At 45.2% G+C, this 21,596-nt stretch overlaps 1 protein-coding gene across 4 annotated transcripts in view; it reads right to left on the reverse strand.

The window, feature by feature from the left end:
* Positions 1-21,596, reverse strand: part of DCLK2 (doublecortin like kinase 2) — a 185,837-nt gene that overhangs the window by 132,416 nt on the left and 31,825 nt on the right. For all 4 annotated transcript variants that reach the window (XR_012754158.1, XM_075347971.1, XM_075347964.1 and 1 more), the window contains exon 2: positions 18,091-18,425. Coding sequence is in view for 3 of the 4 variants with exons in the window: in XM_075347971.1 (XP_075204086.1) it covers positions 18,091-18,425 (335 nt within the window). In the remaining variant the exon portion in view is untranslated. The remainder of the gene's footprint in view (positions 1-18,090; positions 18,426-21,596) is intronic.

The raw sequence follows: 21,596 nt of genomic DNA on the forward strand, positions 1-21,596 counted from the left end.
TAATGACATTGGTTACAAAAGAATACCTAAAAACTGAAGGTTCCTGTGGGCACTGATGAGGCTATAATCTGGAAGTGAAAAGAACATCATTTCACCATAAATTGGTCACGCCCAGGTAAATCCTGCAAGATTTCAGACAGAGACATGAAAAGAATAATCAGAAGAGTAATGTGGGCGTCACACGAGACGATCTATATCCATCGACGATCTATATGCGATATGTCGTCGGGGTCACGATTTTCATGACGCACATCCGGCATCGTTTTTGACGTCCTCCCGTGTGACACCTACGAGTGACGCAGAATGTTCGCAAATCGTGTATCGTTGACACTATTATTTTTAAAATGTCGTTTATTTTTCTTTGCACCGGTTGTTCATCGTACCCGGGGCAGCACACATCCCTCCGTGTGACACCCCGGGAATGATGAACACAGCTTAACTGCGTCCCGCGGCTCCCGCCGGCTATGCGGAAGGAAGGAGGTGGGCGGGATGTTTACGTTCCGCTCATCTCCGCCCCTCCTCTTCTATTGGCCGGCCGTTGTGTGACGTCGCTGTGACGCTGAACGTCCCACCCCCTTCAGGAAGTGGATGTTCGCCGCCCACAGCGACATCACTCAGCAGGTAAGTACGTGTGACAGGGGTTTAACGACTTTGTGCGCCACGGGCAACTAATTGCCTGTGACTAACAAACGACGGGGGCAGGTACGATCGCTCATGCGATCGCACGATAGATCGTACCGTGTGACGCCTGCATTACTCAAGAGCAAAGGATCACCTGTGGAGAGCTACAGAAAAGCCTACAGCAGGTACAATTGTTTCAAAGAAAGCAATAAGTAATTAACGCAACCTCCATGGCCTGTATGCAGGCTCAACATACAAGACGACACTGAGGCTATGTGCCTACGTTGCGTTCTGTCCCTGCAGAAATTTCTGCAGCAATTTGAACAGCACACGTGCGCTTCAAATCGCTGCAGAAACAGTGCGTACTGAAAAGCCGATTTCATGCGCTCTGGATGCAGCCTCTCCCATAGACAGAGCGAAGGCTGCAGGCAGAGCGCATGAAATAAGTGACATGTCACTTCTTAGAACGCAGCGCTTCGGCAGTAGCCGAAGCGCTGCGTTCTAATACGCCACGTGGGCATGGATTAGGCACAATCTTCATAGATTGTGCTGGAGACGCAGGACGCATGCAGTTACGCTGCGGTGCAGATCGCAGTGTTGCTGCATGAAAATACGCTACGTGGGCACATAGCCTTAGATGACTGCTGCGGTCTTCTCTCCCCTTTTTATTTTACCCATCTAGGGGGTTTTGTTTTTGATGCTGCGTTTTTTTGTCTCTGTTCGGTGTGTCATCCTTTAAATAAAGCTGTTTCATTTCTGAAACTTCCTGATATTGTCATTAGGCGCATATTGCATGTGTTTTCGCTGCGTTAATGCATATGCCTTTTTTACCTGCAGAATTTCTGCATCTAACGCAAGTTTATTGGGAAATTCCAGAATGAAGAATCAGAGTACCTACAAGAGACATTGACATGCTGTGACTTAAGGCCCCGTCACACTAAGCAACATCGCTAGCAACATCGCTGCTAACGAGCAACTTTTGTGACGTAGCAGCGATGTTGCTAGTGATGTCGCTGTGTGTGACATCCAGCAACAACCTGGCCCCTGCTGTGAGGTCGTTGGTTGTTGCTGAATGTCCTGGGCCATTTTTTAGTTGTTGCTGTCCCGCTGTGAAGCACAGATCGCTGTGTGTGACAGCAAGACAGCAACAACTAAATGTGCAGGCAGCAGGAGCCGGCTTCTGCGGAGGCTGGTAACCACAGTAAACATCGGGTAACCAAGAAGCCCTGTCCTTGGTTACCCGATATTTACCTTTGTTACCAGCCTCCGCCGCTCTCACTGTCAGTGCCGGCTCCTGCTCTGTGCACATGTAGCTGCAGGACACATCGGGTAATTAACCCGATGTGTGCTGTAGCTAGGAGAGCAGGGAGCCAGCGCTAAGCATTGTGCGCTGCTCCCTGCTCTGTGCACATTTAGCTGCAGCACACATCGGGTAATTAACCCGATGTGTGCTGTAACTAGGAGAGCAGGGAGCCAGCGCTCAGTGTGCGATGCTCCCTGCTCTCTGCACGTGTAGCTGCGTGCGCTGGTAACCAAGATAAATATCGGGTTGGTTACCCGATATTTACCTTAGTTACCAAGCGCAGCATCTTCCACGCGGCGCTGGGGGCTGGTCACTGGTTGCTGGTGAGCTCACCAGCAACTCGTGTAGCGACGCTCCAGCGATCCCTGCCAGGTCAGGTTGCTGGTGGGATCGCTGGAGCGTCGCAGTGTGACATCTCACCAGCAACCTCCTAGCAACTTACCAGCGATCCCTATCGTTGTTGGGATCGCTGGTAAGTTGTTTAGTGTGACTGGACCTTTAGAAAACCGCAGTGTCTAAAAGAAGCACAGGAGGCATGAGATTTCTATTAATCCCATCCACTTTGCTTCTATTGTAAAACACTGCGTTTCTGATAAGGTGAAAATATGCAGCGTAAAAAAAGTGCATAAAACTCCTCGTAGGCACAGTCATTTTCTGATGGTTGCTTGCCTTTAAATACATGTGGTACAACAAGCATCGAAAGATGCTACGATATGCAAATGATTGAAATCATTTAACAGTCAGGAAAGCCCAGATAACAGAGCGTGGAAGTGGCAGAGAATCAGTAATCTCCTGTCGGGCTGTCAGCTGACATAGGCTGTTTTATGGTAATCAGTGCCTGCCACTACGGAGATGAAAGATCCAATAAATAGCTGTCAGCATTCTCCTGACAGGTACACCGAGGACATACACTACAGAGGTCCTCCTAATATTAGGGTACTCTTGGCACATCCCCATTCTTGTGCAACCCTAGGGATCAGGATGTTACCCCCATGCTATAGCCTTTAAGTAATTTGTCTGTACTGTATAAAATCAAGGCTTTTCTCCACAGTTATACGCAAGTAGCTTTATTTTTATAGTCATCTATTTACATCCTCTATGCATAGAAATGATGTGAGCCAAAATCTTGATGTGAACAAAGCCAAAGCCCATATATGTTGAGAAACGTTGCAAATACCAGTACTTTGTCTAATTTTTTTTTATTCTACATTTTTCTGGTTGTCCTTATACATTGACAATGGTTAATTTCATCAGCTGTCAGGCATAGTGTATCTTAGCTTTAATGAGTAACCTTTAGTGATGGGCGGGCAGTATAATGCTTGGTGCTCGTAATGACGAGTGGTCACTATGATGCTTGGGTAGTCATTACTTGAGACAAGCAGTTTAGACAGGCTCGGCTTGAGTAAAGAGTATGATGAAAGGCATTGATTGGACAGTTCATCTTTCTGTCCACTTATAGCCAACTATAAACAGAGCATTTCCAGGGGAAGGTGATTTTTTTTTTTCTACACACTATGTCCGAAAATGTTGCTTTAGGCTCTGTGCCGTTTTGCCCGCGGATTTGCTGCGGAAATTTCTTGAGAAATGTCTGCAATCTTTGTGCAGACATTTCCCAGCAAATCCTATGAGAAAAAAAAATAGCTGTGCGCACACTGCGGATTTTTCTCAAGAAATTTCCTTGAGAAAATTTTCTCGAGAAACTTTCTTGAGAAAATGAGCATGTCCATTATTTTCCGCAGGTACCTGCGGTATACCCCCGGAATTTCACTCCATTCACTGTAATGTAATCGCGAAATTCCGGGGGTATACCGCAGGTAGCAAATGATGTGCGGTATACCCCCGGTATAGACGCGATTTACCTGCGGTAATGCTCATCGCTGCCTGCGGTTTTGCAGGAAGCGATGTCATTATGCCAGGAAGAGGAAGCGGAGCAGAGTAAACACAGACGTCACACTCCCTGGACGCCGCACAGAAGCACTTCCGTGTGACCTCCATGTGCCCGTGCAGTCTGTGTCCCGCTCCAGCCTCGCGGCTGCCTGCACTGCCGGGTGTCAGTGTCTGCCCGCAGTGTCAGCAGCTTGTCACCCTGCAGTGTCAGTGTGTGCCCGCAGTATCGGCAGCTTGTCACGCTGCAGCGCAGGCAGACACTGACACAGGCAGACACTGACACTGCACTGCAGGGTATCAGTGTCTGCCCGCAGTATCAGCAGCTTGTCACGCGGCAGCGCAGGCAGACACTGACACCCTGCAGTTCTGGCAGCCGCGGGGATGACGATCGCTGCTGTCAGGAGGTGAGATCATTACCTGCTGTGACGATCTCCTGCCTCCTGATGTCACCGCTGTCACTGCTGTCTATGCCCGTCTCGCGGGCGGCCCGAGACTGTCACTAGCGGTGACGTCACGGGCTCTCGCGATACTTCTGACAACGCGGCGGGCATAGAAGTCAGTGACAGCGCTGACGTCAGCAGTACAGGAGATGATCACAGCAGGTAATGATCTCATCTATGCTCCTGATGGCAGCGCTCGGCATTCCCTGCAGTGACCTGGGCTATTGATGTTAGCTCAGGTCACTGCATTGCTCTCCCAGCCAATGGGGAACATTCTGTTCTTCATTGACTGGGACAGCGACTATAGTATGGATCGCCGTGCCCCCCCCCACTTATTGGATTACGCCGGACGTGGAATTGATTGTTCTTTTCAATAAATTGGTTAAAGAGGGAATGTTTTGGGGAGTGTTTTTTCAAATAAAACTTTTTTTGTTGTCTATTTTTTATTTCTTACTGACTGGGTTGGTGATGTCGGGTATATGATAGATGCCTGACCTCACCAACTCCAGGGCTTGATGCCAGGTGACATTACACATCTGGCATCAACCCCATATATTACCTCGTTTGCCAACGCACCAGGGCAACGGGATGAGTTTGGGCGAAGCGCCAGGATTGGCACGTCTAATGGCTGCGCCACTTCTGGGGCGGCTGCGGCCTGCTATTTTTAGGCTGGGGAGAGTCCAATAACAGTGGACCTCCCTAGTCTACCAGAATACCAGACCACAGCTGTCCGCTTTACCTTGGCTGGTGATCCAATTTGGGGGGGACCCCACGTTTTTTGTTTTAAATTATTTATTTAATGTAAAATAACAGCGTGGGGTGCCCTCTATTTTGGATTACCAGCCAAGGTGAAGCTGCCAGATGTGGTTTGCAGGCTGCAGCCATCTGCTTTACCCTAGCTGGCTACAAAAGATGGGGGGACCTCACGTCGTTTTTTTAATTATTTATTTATTTTATGGCTAAATACAAGGCTAAGCACCCTTTAGTGCCACATGAAAGTCACTAAAGGGTGCCAGCTTAGAAAATGCAGGGAAGTGGGACATTATATAGGTCTTTCTCATCTATCTATCTATCTATCTATCTATCTATCTATTCATCTATCCATCTTTCACTCTATCCATTATCTGTCTATCGATTATCTATATTATTTATTGCAAAACCGCAGGGACCAACCTGCGGTAAATCCGCGGCAAATCCGCGGCAAATCCGCATGCGTTTTTCCCCCGGATTTTTCCGCAGGTGCGGAAATCTTCAACTCCCAGAAGTTTCTCAAGAAATTTTCTTGAGAAAAATCACTTTTCTAGTGCGCACAGAGCCTTAACCTTAGTGAGAGCCCTTTAGGGACTGCAAATGGCTCTCCATGGGGTGCCTGCACACATCATACAGTGAAGCAAGCCTGTGAGTTATGATCATTGTTTCAAGGACGACATATTTGAGCACTAGCCATACTCGGCTGAGCAGCTCTATTGAGTACCTCGCAGTGCCGAGTAGGCTTGCCCACCATTAGTAACTAACATTTCATCTTTAGTTTACCTTACTATACATACACATATATACACATAGATCATCCAGGTTGAAAATGGAAAATCCTGATCTTTCTTTTCCGTGATAATCAACAAGAGCGGCGGTCAAGAACATTAAATACGTATTACAATTTCCATTAATTCCACTAATATCTAGTGTAAGATCAGTTGGCTCCAGGAGGAGATGTCAAAGATGTCAGGCAGCTTATTTACATCTCTTCTTTACAGGTCTATGCTTACTGATCCTATAGTGATGGTGTCGTGTACATGCACATGACCGCTGTAGCCAATTACTAGTCTTTGCAGTCTCAGGCAACTCATGCAAGCATCAGTGATTGGCTGCACATCATCATATCATCAGTGCACATCTTATACGGCACATCATCAGTGCAGCACTAGTAAACAATGACCATTATTGATCACTGGAGCAGTGGTGCTAAAGTAATGTGGGTGGGTGTAAATATATATTTTTTTAATTTTACAAACTTTCCTACACTAACTTCCATTTTTTCCTCTTTTCTGTACTGCCAACTGAAAAGAATGGTGTGCCTGTTGAATGGTACGCTTTTATGCAATAAAGGATGTTTAGTATAATAGCTAGAGTGGACGGCAAAAGTCTACATTCCCCCTAATCCTTTTACATGTGGTCTGAGAAGGATGCATTACATATTACCTTTTAGGTCTCACTTCAAAGGAAAAAGATATGCAAAACTGGACGAGCATATATCTGACATCACGCTGCAGCACCAGAAAGAGCCAGCACAGCGAAGAAGTGATCTGTGCAGGAGACCCCCCCACCTCCTTCCTCCCTCGTTTACTACCATTAGAAAATACTTGGCAACTTTCCACATTAGAAGTTACTGCAGAGTCTCCATCTGCCATGCCTAAATCCTTCACATTTTCGACATGCTCGTTCTTTTTCTCCTGCAGTTAACCTTTCTTCATGGATGCGATATTCACAATCTGTTAATACATTCTGGTATGCTTCACAGTCCAATTGGTACATATACAGTATGTGTGTGTGTGCGTATATATATATATATATATATATATATATATATATATATATATATATATACTACTCACAAAAAGTTGGGGATATTTGGCATTGGAGTGAAATTTCCGGAAGATCCTAAAATGCACTCCTACCTACCAAGTGAATTTAATGTGACCTTTGCTAATCTTCTGAATGCTGATCTACAACTGTTCAATATTTCAGTACTTTTTGCACAACTTGCTGTTCTCTAATAAGGAGCTTAGTGGCAAAATCCACACCAGGTTTTTGATCCATGAATCGCTCAATAACTTTTGGGGTTTAATTAGAATTGGTATTTAAACAGTTCTCCTCATCACGCTGTTCATATTTTGACATAGTGAGACCAAGACAACACCTAACAATTGATCAACAGTACCTCGCAATTGACTGGCTTCAACGATGTTAGAGACATCAAGGAGAGCACTAAGCATCAACCACTGCTGTCACCAAACGAACCTTTGGTGGTGAAGTTAAACCTCAATGACCTGAGGGCCGCACTTCAAGAAGACTGGGATGCCGTGCCGCAGCAGACAATAACTTGGCTTGTGAACAGCATGAGACAACGTTGTCAGCAGTAATTGATGCTCAAGACCACATGACAAGTTATTGAGACATTGACATTTTTGGGAGGGTATACCTCCAACTGTTGTTGGCTTTTGTTTCAATATATTGTTTAAGAAGCGGAAATCCCCATTGCATGCATCTACTTAAACACCCTACTTTCATGATTTTTTTTAACACAAATAATATTACCCAAAGGCTCTTGTATTCATCATATGTATAAATAGTGCACTGAATCATTTATAGCCGCTGAGTTCCATACATTCCATACATATATGCAAGATGTTTCATTACACACTGTATTTGCTCTGCCACGAACTTCTCATATGTGCAATGTTATTTTCCTGTAGCTAAGCCATCTATTTGGCATAATTCATTCATTAAACTCATAGTCATAGATTAGGATGTTGTTACGGATTACAAAATGTAGACTATAAGTATAAAATCCTATTAAACTAAAAGGATTATATGCCACAACAAAGTAAACGCACAGAACCAGAAAGCAATCTGGCTGGCATTTTGTTGGAATTTTGCCAGTGTGCATCCCAATAATCTATTTCGGAGTATGTTTCCTTCTGGGGATGGTTCCATTTATAAATTCTGTAAATGCAGAACATTCATTGGCCTTGCACTTTTCTCCGTCTTCACTTACACTCTGACTCACTTATTGCATCCTTAGTCTATATATCACAAATATGAACTAAGCCCAAATGATTATCCTGAAGAAGTGTTCTTCAATAAAGTGACGTTCACTGGGCATATGCACACAGTCACTTAGACGATGGCACAGTTAACCGAGTTTTTCCTGGCAAAGCCACTTCATGAAAATGCCGGTGATCGTTTTCCTGAGGAGGCCTCACCATTGTCCTTATGGTCGGCTCTGCCACCAGAGTCTTTCTAGATTGTGAAGAATGAGAATGTTATTTCTTTTTACCATTTCAGGGTTTTTGAATTCTAAAGCAGGTAAAAGAAGTGATATAAAAATGCAACGTGCACAGCTATGTTGTTTAATATTGCTGACTGTACAATATGTTCATTTATGCGTCAGTTTTGCTACCTGGAATTGGCCTGAAAAAGACGTCATATGAAGAAAATAAATAAATAAATAAGCCGATTTACAATAGAAATAACGAGGTAGACTTTTCCAAGCATTTTAAAGCAGTTTTTCAGAAGAATCGTAGTGGCTTTACTCCAAAATACACAGTGTGAACACTGCCTAATATACCCTGTAATATTTTAAACATCTCTGTCATTTCTTCATGAGTTTACTTTTTTTTTTCTTTAAAACTGGTGTTGCTTTGTAAAACAGTGTCTTTACAATGTTTACAAACGGGCTTGAGTAGGTGGTTAGGTCATTCAGTGTAACTCTAATTTGGCTTGCCATGACACCAACTAATACCTTATTTCCACTCTGTTACCTTAAAGAATAGCACTTAAAGGGAATCCGTCACTAAGGTTATGCTGACATATCTGAAGGCAGCAAAACAAGGCATAGACCCTGATTCTAGCATTTTTTTTTCAGCCACCTTCCTAAAATCCCAGGTTATCTGATTTCCAAATATTCATGAGCTGCAGCTCCCGTTGTCCAACGATTAATGGTTCTGGCTAAAACCCAGTGGGTAGAAGGACCTGTGGGCGTGACCGGCTTCGTTAATGGGTGTGACGGCTTGTTTGGTGGGCGTGGCGATGTTTCCTTCTGTCCTCTATACTCATGCAAGGGGGGGCTTCACCCCCCCTGCACCCTCTCCATCTGGGGGTCTTACCCCCAGACACCCGCTTCTATTATAATCAACTCCATGGCGACGTGGACTTAGAAGAAAAATGCATCTTCTTGGTATGAGCAATGTCGTTGAGGCCCCGCCCCTTTCTGGTCACATGGGCGTGACGTCAGCAGAGGTTCCTCTGGCCACTGGGATTTAGACGCTACCAACGATTAATGCTTGGCAGCTGTCTCTTTAAAGGGAATCTGTCAGGAGGTTTTTGCTACTTCATTTGAGAGCAGCATGCTGTAGGCAAAGAGACCCTGAATCCAATGATGTATCACTTAGATTACTGGGTGCAATAATTCCGCACAATCAGAGCTTTTAAATTTAGCCATGCAGCAGTGCTGAGAAAACTAATCTCACCCACTCCATGCTCTATATACACTTCTATAGACAGGGAAAAGGTAATCACAAGAGGTTATGGAATTGGACAACATGGCACAAGCCAGCAAGTCACAGCAATAATAATGTCCTAGTGATAAAACACTCAGTTGAAAGTGTAACCGTCGTTTTAATTTTTATTTCATTAATGAATAGTGCACATGAAAATAAGCAAATTTGTAATACAGTATATGTGATCACTCAGACAAATGTACTTCTTTCTCTGCCAGAATTGATCAGTCATTTATCAAAATACTCAATTCTGAGGTAAAATCTGTATTCAGTTAAGACTTTCCCATTACTGAGATAGGAGATGGTGGCTGTTACTGATGAGATTATAGGGAGATAGAAGAGGGAACAGGGGGTGGAGGTCTGCCTCTGGCTCGTCTCTCTACCTCTAACACCTTCCTCTGTCTATAGCTCATCGCCCTGCCTCTAGCTCGTCCCTCTGCCTCTGTCTCGTCGCTCTGCCTCTAACTCCTTCCTCTGTCTCTAGCTTGTCCCGCTGCCTCTAGCTCGTCCCCTTCCTCTGTCTCTACCTCATCCCCCTACATCTAACTCCTTCCTCTGTCTCTAGCTCATCCCTCTGCCTCTAGCTCGTCCCTCTGCCTCTAGCTCGTCCTGCTGCCTCTAGATCGTCCTGCTGCCTCTAGCTCGTCCCGCTGCCTCTAGCTCGTCCCACTGCCTCTAGCTCGTCCTTCTGCCTCTAACGCCTTCCTCTGCCTCTAACTCCTTCCTCTGTTTCTAGCTCCTCCCTCTGCCTCTTGCTCCACCTTCCTCCCATCATCACAGAATCTCATCAGTATCAGCTCTTATCTCCTATCTCAGTAATGTGACGTCATCACTGAATACAGATTTCACCTCAGAATAGAGAATTTTAACATGTGACACATTGTTGAATTCTATGTTTTAACCTCCTACCTCAAGCTGTCCTCAGATTACACAGTAAAAAAATAAAAACCAGCACTGACTGACAGCCTCTAATACTGAGCGGCTGTCAGTCAGTGTGGACAGCGACGTTACAGGTGACTGTGTGACGCCCTGGGCAAGCCAGGGGTCACAGGTCATCACACCACCACACCCTACACCCCAGTTAGGAACATCAAAGCTAACCCAAAATCCTTGTTGCCTTCCTCCAGGGGCTGATGTTCATACCAGGGGGTGGGCCAGGCGGTTGGCTCCGCCCACCGAGGAGTTCACAGCCCTGGAGGCGGGAGGAACCAGGCAGTTAGAGTTTGGAGGGAGAAGTGGAAAGAACCAGTCAGTCAGCTCAGGGAAGAGCTTGAGAACAGTGAGGGAAGTGAAAGTAGAAGGAAGTAGTAGTGGAGCTAAAGAGAAAAGCTGAAGTAACAGAAGAGGAGTAAAAGTGAGAGTAGTAAAGCCTGAAGTTGGTCCGGCTGTGTGCCAGGACAGTGTCAGCAAGGTCAGCAGACGGCGGTGACAGTCTGCAGGGGAGACTGCTCGGAGGTTGCTGGAAGGACCGCGGACGGGTAGTGGCCCGGCGGTCTGGAGCAGTATACGAAGAACAGTCAGCACCAGGGCAGGGGCCTCTCGGATCCCGGCAAGGCTAGGAGTCGCCGTAAATTTGCCAAATCCGTCAGTGAAGGGGACGTCTGTCTCCAAACAACCAAGTCCCGATTGAATGCAACAGTCCAACCATTGAGGAGAGACACCGCCACCGCCAGGGCACCAGTTTCTCAGGGCCAGCGCCTGCGGGCAAAGTAGGGCTCCTCCGGCCCATATCCAAGCCGGGGAGCGGGTTACCGGTGGGAACCCATCGCTACCAACACAGAAACATTAGGTGCAGGAAAAGGGACATCACCGTCACCTACTGGGGAAAGCAAGTGCAGCCGTCCGTGGGAACCGTCTTTCCAGCCGTGTGTTTTACCGAAAACTGTGTCAACGTCTCAGGCTGAGTGAGTACCACAGTGCCGCAGGGCACAGCGCTGCCCCCGCGTCCCTGCACCCACCAAGCCCTGCATCACCCACCTCTTCACTGGGCCCCGGGATCACCAACCACTACCCACGGAGGGGCAACACAACAACTGGCTGCTCCATACCATCCTTCCCGGGATCCCCATACAGAGCAGCGGTGGTGTCAACCAAATCACCACAACCGTGGGTGGCATCATGGACAATAAACAATCCCCACACCCAAAACCCACTTTCACTCACGGGCGAGGAGCGCCGCTAGAGTCCCCGGGATCCGGCTCATCGCTCGAGCCACCGAGCAGCAGCAGGCCGCAGCAGCCGCGGCAGCCGGACCCAAGCAGCAGTGGGAGAGCGCGGCGTCCCCTCCTCCGCCCGCGACAACTGAACTCACGCTGGCGCCAACCCCATGACTGAAACTCAAAAGCTGACAGAAGGAGTTAAGTTCTTTTCCTCCCAGCAGTGGGGTTCAATGTGTAGGCACCGGACAAGTTTTAAGCACTATTAACTTGCAGATTAACCCCTTATCTGCAGCTTAATAGAATTTTTTTTTTTCACGTGATAAGTCCCCTTTAATATACTGTCCATTTACATCTGTAGAACGGAAGGTTTCTTCAGCCTTTATTAAAGGGAATCTGCCAGCAAGATTTTGCTATGCAATCTGAGAGCACCATAATATAGGAGCAGAGTTCCTGATTTCAGCAATGTGCCACTTTCTGGGTTGTGATTTTGTAACCCCGGGGTCGAGAGTTCACTGACATGTCGCCGGGCCGGGGGTGCAGATCCTCTGCATCGTCAAAGGCTGGCCTAACCCAGTTTTGTGACCCCGAGACGTACAGGAGGGAGGGAAGGCGGTGGACGGGAGGAGGGATGGAGGATGGGGGTAGTAGTGACGGTGAGGAAAGTCTTTTTAGATCGTGACGCCACCTGTGGTCCACGGACAGAGATGGGCCGCTGCTGCGAGTGCTGCTCTCTGGGCCTGATGGTGGAGGTTGCAGCCGGGATGGTGTCGCTCCCCACAGGCGGAGCGGGTTTACCACGGGGAGGATGACGGAGGCGGTGATAGTCCCTGTTGGCGTCGCAGCACTGTGCGACGGCAAATGATAAGCAGAGGCAGGGGCTGTGGTTCCAGGTCTTTTACTCACTGGTAGTTCAGACGTTGCCCCAGAGTACCGGTCTCTGCCACGATGGGCTCCAGCTGATCCCGGATAATCGGTGGTCACCGCCGGTGCCCGTGGAAGTTTTTCTAGTGAAGTGTCCCCGGTTTGCTGTCCGGAGCCCAGGCCGAGCCTCCAGCTCCAAGCCATGGGCCCCATGAAGAAAGAGAAACATTCGACTCCTGTTGTCTGTGCTAGATGTTATCCCAAGCTGTGCCTGGGAAAGTCTGCTCTAGTGAGATGGTTGCACCTACTTCTTACCCCAATGTGTGCCCGCCCCCAGTGGTTGTCCTAGCAACTGGGGAAGTCCCATGCTTCATGATGGATAACTACCCTGTCTGCCCTAGTCCACCCCCCTGTGGGAAGCACCTTATTGTTTTGTATGTGTGGTTTTGTGAAGGCACTGGCAGTTAACCCCCTCCTGACCCGAGATGGATATTACCACTTAAAAGTGTTGTAATATAAAATTATATTCTTAGGTACATTGGGAGAAGAAAGAAGGATATTAATTTTTAGTTTAGCATTTAAGTACATTTTGTTCTTTACTTCTAAATTACGAGACAACATTTCTAGTTTGCAGTCCTGGACACTATTGTGCATAGCAGATGATAAAAGTGCTGGCATCCTTCCACAACGCAGAGGAGCGCTGTCCATGTAGTTATCTGTCCTGTCTACTGGTCTCATCACAATCTGCATCCTCTACACAAGCCTGTGAGATCCCGCAGAGAGGAGAGGGAGCATCATTTCAACACAGAATACTGATCTAAGGCCCCGACTATAGATATATCCTCATTAGAAAAGTTCATTCATCCAACTACTTGTTATTCAGAACAGAAAGAAAATACCATTCAATTAACAGCAAGCTACCTATTGAAGTGACGAGGAACGCTCATTCCTAATGCCTGTCCCATAGCTACATCAATTAGCGATAATATACTTATACTTTATATCTAGCTAATACTGTTCTCCTATAAGATTTCATACTAACTGCTGTAGAACTGGAAGTATCCAGGATATTTTTGGCTCTTAAAGAACAATGATTCTCCTGCCTGCTGTTACTAATATCTGCCTACATGAGCTACACACTGACAATTCACCCACATAACCGAAGGAGAAAAGCAACAGAAAAACAAACGTACTTTTGCTGTATTTTCTACAAAACAACAGCTGGGCTCAGCTACCACCTTTGGCACTACATTGTTTTATACTGTAATGAGGCGGTATTATTTACACTGACACATTCCCGCTATAAATATCTATTGTTAAAAGGACCCAGACAGTGTAATGATAAGTCAATCTGCTAAGGTACCATAGGATTAAGTCTGTCTCTATTTGTTATTAATCATGAGCATAAAAAAACAAACAAAAACAAGACACAATTTACGGTCATTATTGGTGATGAGCGAATACTAAATATTCGGGTTTGGATTATTCGTAACAAATCCCAAAGTACTATTCCAGTATTCATAATGATTAATGCAAATCAATGGGGAACCTGAGCATTTTTCTTGCGACGAATACTGGAATAGTTCAATGGTATTCGGTAAGCATTATCCGAACACGAATAATTACTATTCGCTCATCTCTAGTCATTGTTAAAGTAAAAACAAAAGGAAACAAGAACAGAAAAATAATACAAGTTATTTAATTTATGAAAGAGGTTGTCCACTACTTTTACATTGATGGCTTAACCTTAGGATGGGTCATCAATGTCCCATCGATCAGATGTTCTCTGTACCGGCGAAATAGCTCAATTCCAGAGCTGCCCCGTCAACTGATAATGGCTGGGTACTGCACATTCACCTCAGCTCCGGAAATGAGCATAGCTGGCTGTCTGCTACCGCCGCTGGTACTGACAACAGCTGATCGGCGGGGGAGGTGGGTGTCGGACCCCGGATGATCAGACGTTGAAGACCTATCTTAAGGATAGGTCATCAATGTAAAAGTAGTGGACACCCTCTTAAGCTGTGAGGTCTTATATATACACTGTGTACAGCAGAATTATTAGGCAAATGAGTATTTTGATCACATGATAATTTATATACATGTGGTCTTACTTCAAGCTGTATAGGCTTGAGTGCCAACTACCAATTAAGTAAATCAGGTGATGTGCATCTCTGTAATGAGGAGGGGTGTGGTGTAATGACATCAACACCCTATGTAAGGTGTGCTTAATTATTAGGCAACTTCCTTCCCTTTGGCAAAATGGGTCAGAAAAAAGATTTGACAGGCTCTGAAAAGTCCCAAATTGTGAGATGTCTTGCAGAGGGATGCAGCAGTCTTGAAATTGCCAAACTTTTGAAGCGTGATCACTGAATAATCAAGCATTTCATGGCAAATAGCCAACAGGGTCGCAAGAAGCGTGATAGGCAAAAAAGGCGCAAAATAACTACCCATGAATTGAGGAAAATCAAGCGTGAAGCTGCCAAGATGCCATTTTCCACCATTTTGGCCATATTTCAGAGCTGCAACATTACTGGAGTATCAAAAATATCTTTAAACAAGAAACATAAGATAAAATGTCAAGACTGGGCCACAAAATATCTTAAGACTGATTTTTCAAAGGTTTTATGGACTGATGAAATGAGTGACTCTTGATGGGCCAGATGGATGGGCCAGAGGCTGGATCAGTAAAAGGCAGAGTGCTCCACTCCGACTCAGATGCCAGCAAGGTGGAGGTGAGGTACTGGTATGGGCTGGTATCATCAAAGATGAACTTGTGGGACCTTTTCGGGTTGAGGATTGAGTGAAGCTCAACACCCAGACCTACTGCCAGTTTCTGGAAGATAACTTCTTCAAGCAGTGGTACAGGAAGAAGTCGGTATCATTCAAGAAAAACATAATTTTCATGCAGGACAATGCTCCATCACATTCATCCAACTACTCCACAGCGTGGCTGGCCAGTAAAGGTCTAAAAGATGAAAAAATAATGACATGGCCCCCTTCTTCACCTAATCTGAACCCCATAGAGAACCTGTGGTCCCTCATAAAATGTAAGATCTACAGGGAGGGAAAACAGTACACCTCTCTGAACAGTGTCTGGGAGGCTGTGGTGGCTGCTGCACACAATGTTGATCGTAAACAGATCAAGCAACTGACAGAATCTATGGATGGTAGGCTGTTGATTGTCATTATAAAGAAAGGTGGCTATATTGGTCACTAATTTTGGGGGTTTTGTTTTTGCATGTCAGAAATATTTGTTTCTAAATTTTGTGCAGTTATATTGGTTTACCTGGTGAAAATAAACAAGTGAGATGGGAATATATTTGGTTTTTATTAAGTTGCCAAATAATTCTGCACAGTAATAGTTACCTGCACAAACAGATCTCCTCCTAAGATAGCCAAATCTAAAAAAAACCCACTCCAACTTCCAAAAATGTTAAGCTTTGATATGTATGAGTCTTTTGGGTTGATTGAGAACATAGTTGTTGATCAATAATACAAAACATCCTCAAAAATACTACTTCCTAATAATTCTACACACAGTGTACAGGTGTGCGCCTTTCCAAATCAAGTCCTATCAGTTTAATTAAACACAGCTGGACTCCAATGAAGGAGTAGAATCATCTCAAGGAGGATCCCAAGGAAATGGACAGCATGCGACCTAAATATGAATGTCTGAGCAAAGGGTCTGAATACTTATGACCATGTGATATTTCAGTTTTTCTTTTTGCAAAACTTTCTACATTTCTGGGTTTTTTTCTGTCAAGATGGGGTGCAGGGTGTACATTAATGAGAAAAAAATAAACTTTTTTGAATTTACCAAATGGCTGCAATGAAACAAAGAGTGAAAAATGTAAAGGGGTCTGAATACTTTCCGTACCCACTGTATCTATAATGAATATCTACAGTATAGTCTCACAGATACCACATAATTATTTATAGTACTGAAAAGCTAGAGTAATTGGTTTAGCCTCACCCACAACCTCCAGGGCCTAAGGCTGGTGTCACACACAGCGACAACGACGTCGCTGCTACGTCACCATTTTCTGTGACGTTGCAGCGACGTCCCGTCGCTGTCGCTGTGTGTGACATCCAGCAACGACCTGGCCCCTGCTGTGAGGTCGCCGGTCGTTGCTGAATGTCCTGCTTCATTTTTTGGTCATCACTCTCCCGCTGTGACACACACATCGCTGTGTGTGACAGCGAGAGAGCGACGAAATGAAGCGAGCAGGAGCCGGCGTCTGGCAGCTGCGGTCAGCTGTAACCAGCGTAAACATCGGATAACCAAGGGAAGACCTTTCCCTGGTTACCCGATATTTACCTTCGTTACCAGCCTCCGCCCTTGCTGCCAGTGCCGGCTCCTGCTCTGTGCACATGTGGCTGCAGTACACATCGGGTAATTAACCCGATGTATACTGTAGCAAGGAGAGCAAGGAGCCAGCGCTAAGCAGTGTGCGCGGCTCCCTGCTCTCTGCACTGTGACATGTAGCTGCAGCACACATCGGGTTAATTAACCCGATGTGTACTGTACCTAGGAGAGCAAGGAGCCAGCGCTAAGCGCGGCTCCCTGCTCTCTGCACATGTAGCACAGCGACGTTATGATCGCTGCTGCGTCGCTGTGTTTGACAGCTAAGCAGCGATCATAACAGCGACTTACAAGGTCGCTGCTACGTCACAGAAATTGGTGACGTAACAGCGACGTCGTTGTCGCTGTCGCTTAGTGTGAACCCAGTTAAAGTAAAACCTGTGCACCTTTTATGAAGAGACCCCTTTGCTTGTTTACTTGTCTATCTTCTTCATCATGAATTATGTAGCAAGTGGTCAGATATTAGTCTCCAAACTTTTTTTTTAACCGTACGGATTGAAGATGTTTGAGACTTAAAAGTGCTTGAGTTTCATGGAAATTACTTGGGTTTCGATACGTGTAAAGGTTAGCAGGTAGAATTCCCTTTTCATTTTTCTTAAATTTACAATTAAATAAATCAAAAAGTAAACCATAAAGACTAAAAAAAACAATGTTTCTAATACTGCATTATGAGCCCAAAGGCCCAAAGGCTCAATGAGGCCACAATACCCCAGATGCAAGTTGGCGTCAACTTTTGTGTGATTCCACATTTACGAGCAACAATGTGCATTGCGTGCACCAGGAATACCATTCACACTTTGCTCTTTGGACCGTGGTTATAGTGAAAAATGAAAAAAGCCAAAGACATTAATTTATCAGATTTTCATGTCCCATGAAACTTATTCATCTTTTATAATAAATATTCACTTAGGAAGAGAAGAAAAAGTGAAGACTACTGAGCTGCTTGAATACAATTCATGTCAATATTAAAATTGTGGGTGCCGTCGATGCTGATGTGCACAGCGGATAACCATGAAAGAAGGAAAACTCTGGGCACAACCTCGTCAATCATATAAATATAAAAATATTTATTAGAACGTGATTAGAAAAATGCACATGGCAACCCTTATGCGTTTCTGGCGTATCAGACGCCCTTAGTCATAGGGAAAAAAGAAATGTATGAGAGGAGATATTCACCTACCTGTTTCCCATCCAGAGTACATAACCTCTTGACAACACCTGAATCCAACTTTATAGCATCGGTGATGTCTGTTAGGACTTGCTCAAAGGAGTGTGCGGTCTTTTTATTTAGGAGGATCCGCACTGCCTTGCGTGGCTTCACTCCACTCCGGATGACGGTCACAAGCTTGGGTTTAATGAAGTCTTTGCTTTCTTTCATTTCGTTCTTCAGTGTGGTTAAGGACGACAAAGATCGACCGGAGCCAGTCCTTACATTCACAGACCAGTTGGGACTTGTGTTTCGATTGTAGTCCACCTTTCGATAACACTCATTTGAGGCACAAACGTAGCTTTCTCCTGTAATCAACAACAGCAATGGAAGATAAATGACCTTTTAGTCTTGACAAGAAGAATTCTGCAATTGCAATAGCATATGTATATGAAAGGAAATGTAACAAAACTGGTACCAATGACTTAATAGTCAATAGGCAAAATTGGCAGAAACAAATGGGTCGTTATAAAATAGTCCATATTACATTATATATTATGTTCTTGGTCATGGCCGTGATGAATGAAAAGTAAAATCAAGACTTGCTATGGAGTAAGGCCCTCTTAACAGCAAGATCATACTTGCTAGTGACTGAAGCTGCCTATGCAGGATAAATGCTGGTTGAGTTGTCCAATTCTGACCTGACATTCCCGTTAGACTGTTGTAAAATATATGTGGACTGAAGTTGGATTTTGCGGCTGTTATTGGTTGAAAAAAAACAAGTGTATGACATGAATACGGCCAGTCATTGCTATTTTGTGCAAGCCAGCTGTGTGTTTTTTTAAATCCCTTATCTACCAGTTTAGAATAGCATGTTACTGAATGTTGGTTCCCAACAAATCAACATCTAACAGATTGACCACATTCTGTCCAATACTTATATGTATGGGCGTTAGGATTAAAATGCATAGATTTGATCTTTGGTTTGAATAAATTAAGTTTTACCAAATGTTAGTGGGTATCGTTAAAAGAGTTGTCCAGTCGAAAATGATAAGTCTGCAGTCTCTCTATGTGACTGCAGACTCATGAACCCTCCCAGCACACACACACTGTGCACTGCGAGGAATCGCCAGTTTCTGGGCTAGGAATGGCGGTCCACAATTATGCGATATGCATGTTCCCAGCCAGAATCTTACTAGAGGGCGCAGCCTTGCACGATACAAGTGTATTGCGCAAGGCCGCACCCACTAGACAGCCACACTCACTAGACGGCCATGCTTACTAGTCGGACGTACTCATTAGTTGGGTTCTGGCCGGGAACATGCAATGCACACAATTGCAGTCAGTTGCCATTCCCAGCTCAGAAACCGGCAAATATTTTCAGCGCACAGTGTGTGCGCAGGGACGATTCAGTCTTCAGTCACAGACTGACACAGAATGACTGCAGACTTATCATTTTAGACCAGACAACCCCTTTAAGTTAAAACGCTGCACTGAGGCTCAGGATGCAAACAATCTCTTCATTCATTTTTAGACCCCCATGATCTGCTGCTGATAAATGATAAAATTCTAGTTTTAGACTTTTATTATGTGAGCAAGCCCTTCCTTTGTGGTACATTCTAGGTATGAAACACTAAATCTACGATGCTGCTACTTGCACCAGTTCTCAAGTACTAAGTCATCTCAGTTCTCTGCTGATTTCTCAAGCTAGACACACAAATTAATCTAAATCTGATCTTTTCTCCTCTCTGGAGAAACTGATGCTGAAACTGTGTGATCTCTATCGCTACTGCAGACTCCATCATGTGCTGTCCTACCCATATACACATTGATGGAGCCTGTGATCTGATGTGTGATCTCTACCTCCCCTGCAGACCCCACCATGTGCTGCTGTCCTACCCATGTACACGATGATGGAGCCTGTGATCTGATGTGTGATCTCTACCTCCCCTGCAGACCCCACCATGTGCTGTCCTACCCATGTACACAATGATGGAGCCTGTGATCTGATGTGTGATCTCTACCTCCCCTGCAGACCCCACCATGTGCTGTCCTACCCATGTACACGATGATGGAGCCTGTGATCTGATGTGTAATCTCTACCTCCCCTGCAGACCCCACTATGTGCTGTCCTACCCATGTACACGATGATGGAGCCTGTGATCTGATGTGTGATCTCTACCTCCCCTGCAGACCCCACTATGTGCTGTCCTACCCATGTACACGATGATGGAGCCTGTGATCTGATGTGTGATCTCTACCTCCCCTGCAGACCCCACCATGTGCTGTCCTACCCATGTACACGATGATGGAGCCTGTGATCTGATGTGTAATCTCTAACACAGTCTACAGCCCCTCTGCCATTATGGCGAACACTTTTCTACTGTAATGCACTAATGAGCTTTTGATGTTGCAGAATTTCTGCAACTTTTATGTAAATTATGTTACTTGTGGGGTTTTTATTAAATTAATTGGTTTGTGTTTTTTTATGTGTGTTTATGACGTTGCATTTTTTGTCTTTTTATGGTATCTCATGTTTTAAATTAAGCTTTTTTGCTTTTGATAATTCCTGGTATTTGGCTTTGACAAAACTATATTGATATACCGTATTTTCGGATTATAATATGCACTTTTCCTCCCAAAAATTTGGAAAGAAAATGAGGGGTGCGTCTTATAATCCAAATGTAGCTTATCGGGAGGTGGTGGAGAGGGATAGCAGGAGGCAGGAGTGATTCTGCGGGCGCTGTGCTAGGGCTGCGGGCTGCTGGCGGTGAGACAGTGGCCATCTTGAAATTTCGGCGGTGCAGGCTTCAAATAATGGCTCAAGATCTCATCTGTGCACACGCCATCTCCGGCCCAATGATCTCTCAGCAGCAGACTTAATGAAAATGGTGCCCGGAGGCGGCACGTGCACAGATGAGATCTCAGCTTGTCACTGAGCCGATAGCTCAATCTGCGCACGCGCCGACTCTGGGCGCTATTTCTTTGAAGCTCGCTCCGCTGACAGTTTCTGGATGTTGCCTGCCTCACAGCCCAGCAGCGAGCATCTGGGACACCCGCCACACCGCCCTGCTCCCCCACAGCCCCCCCACAGTATACCATTTCTTTGCAATGGAATAGCTTAACACACAGGGCTACTCAATAGAGAGGAATACAGTCCAAAAAGTATATTGCAAGTAACTTACAACAGTGCAACCATACATAGCCATACATTGAAAAATGTAACACTGCAATACACAGTGTGCGCACAATATTAACACCAACTCTAAGTAGACAGAATTCAGGAGCAGTGTGGTTAAAGCTATGTCAAAAGCAGTACAACCAGACATGGAAAACAGTTGCAAAATGGCAAGATATTTTAAATGAAAAGCAAAGTTCGCTGATTTGCATTTAGGAGACATAGCTTTTAATGGGGTTATCAGGATGTGAGCAGATTCTTTACTGTAAGAGCAGTGAGACTATGGAACTCATGATGTTGTAATGGTTGATTCACTACTAAAATTCAAGAGGGGCCTGAATACCCTTCTTGAAAAGTATAA

This window comes from Anomaloglossus baeobatrachus, chromosome 1 (genome assembly GCF_048569485.1).
Source record: "Anomaloglossus baeobatrachus isolate aAnoBae1 chromosome 1, aAnoBae1.hap1, whole genome shotgun sequence".
Lineage (NCBI taxonomy): Eukaryota > Metazoa > Chordata > Amphibia > Anura > Aromobatidae > Anomaloglossus > Anomaloglossus baeobatrachus.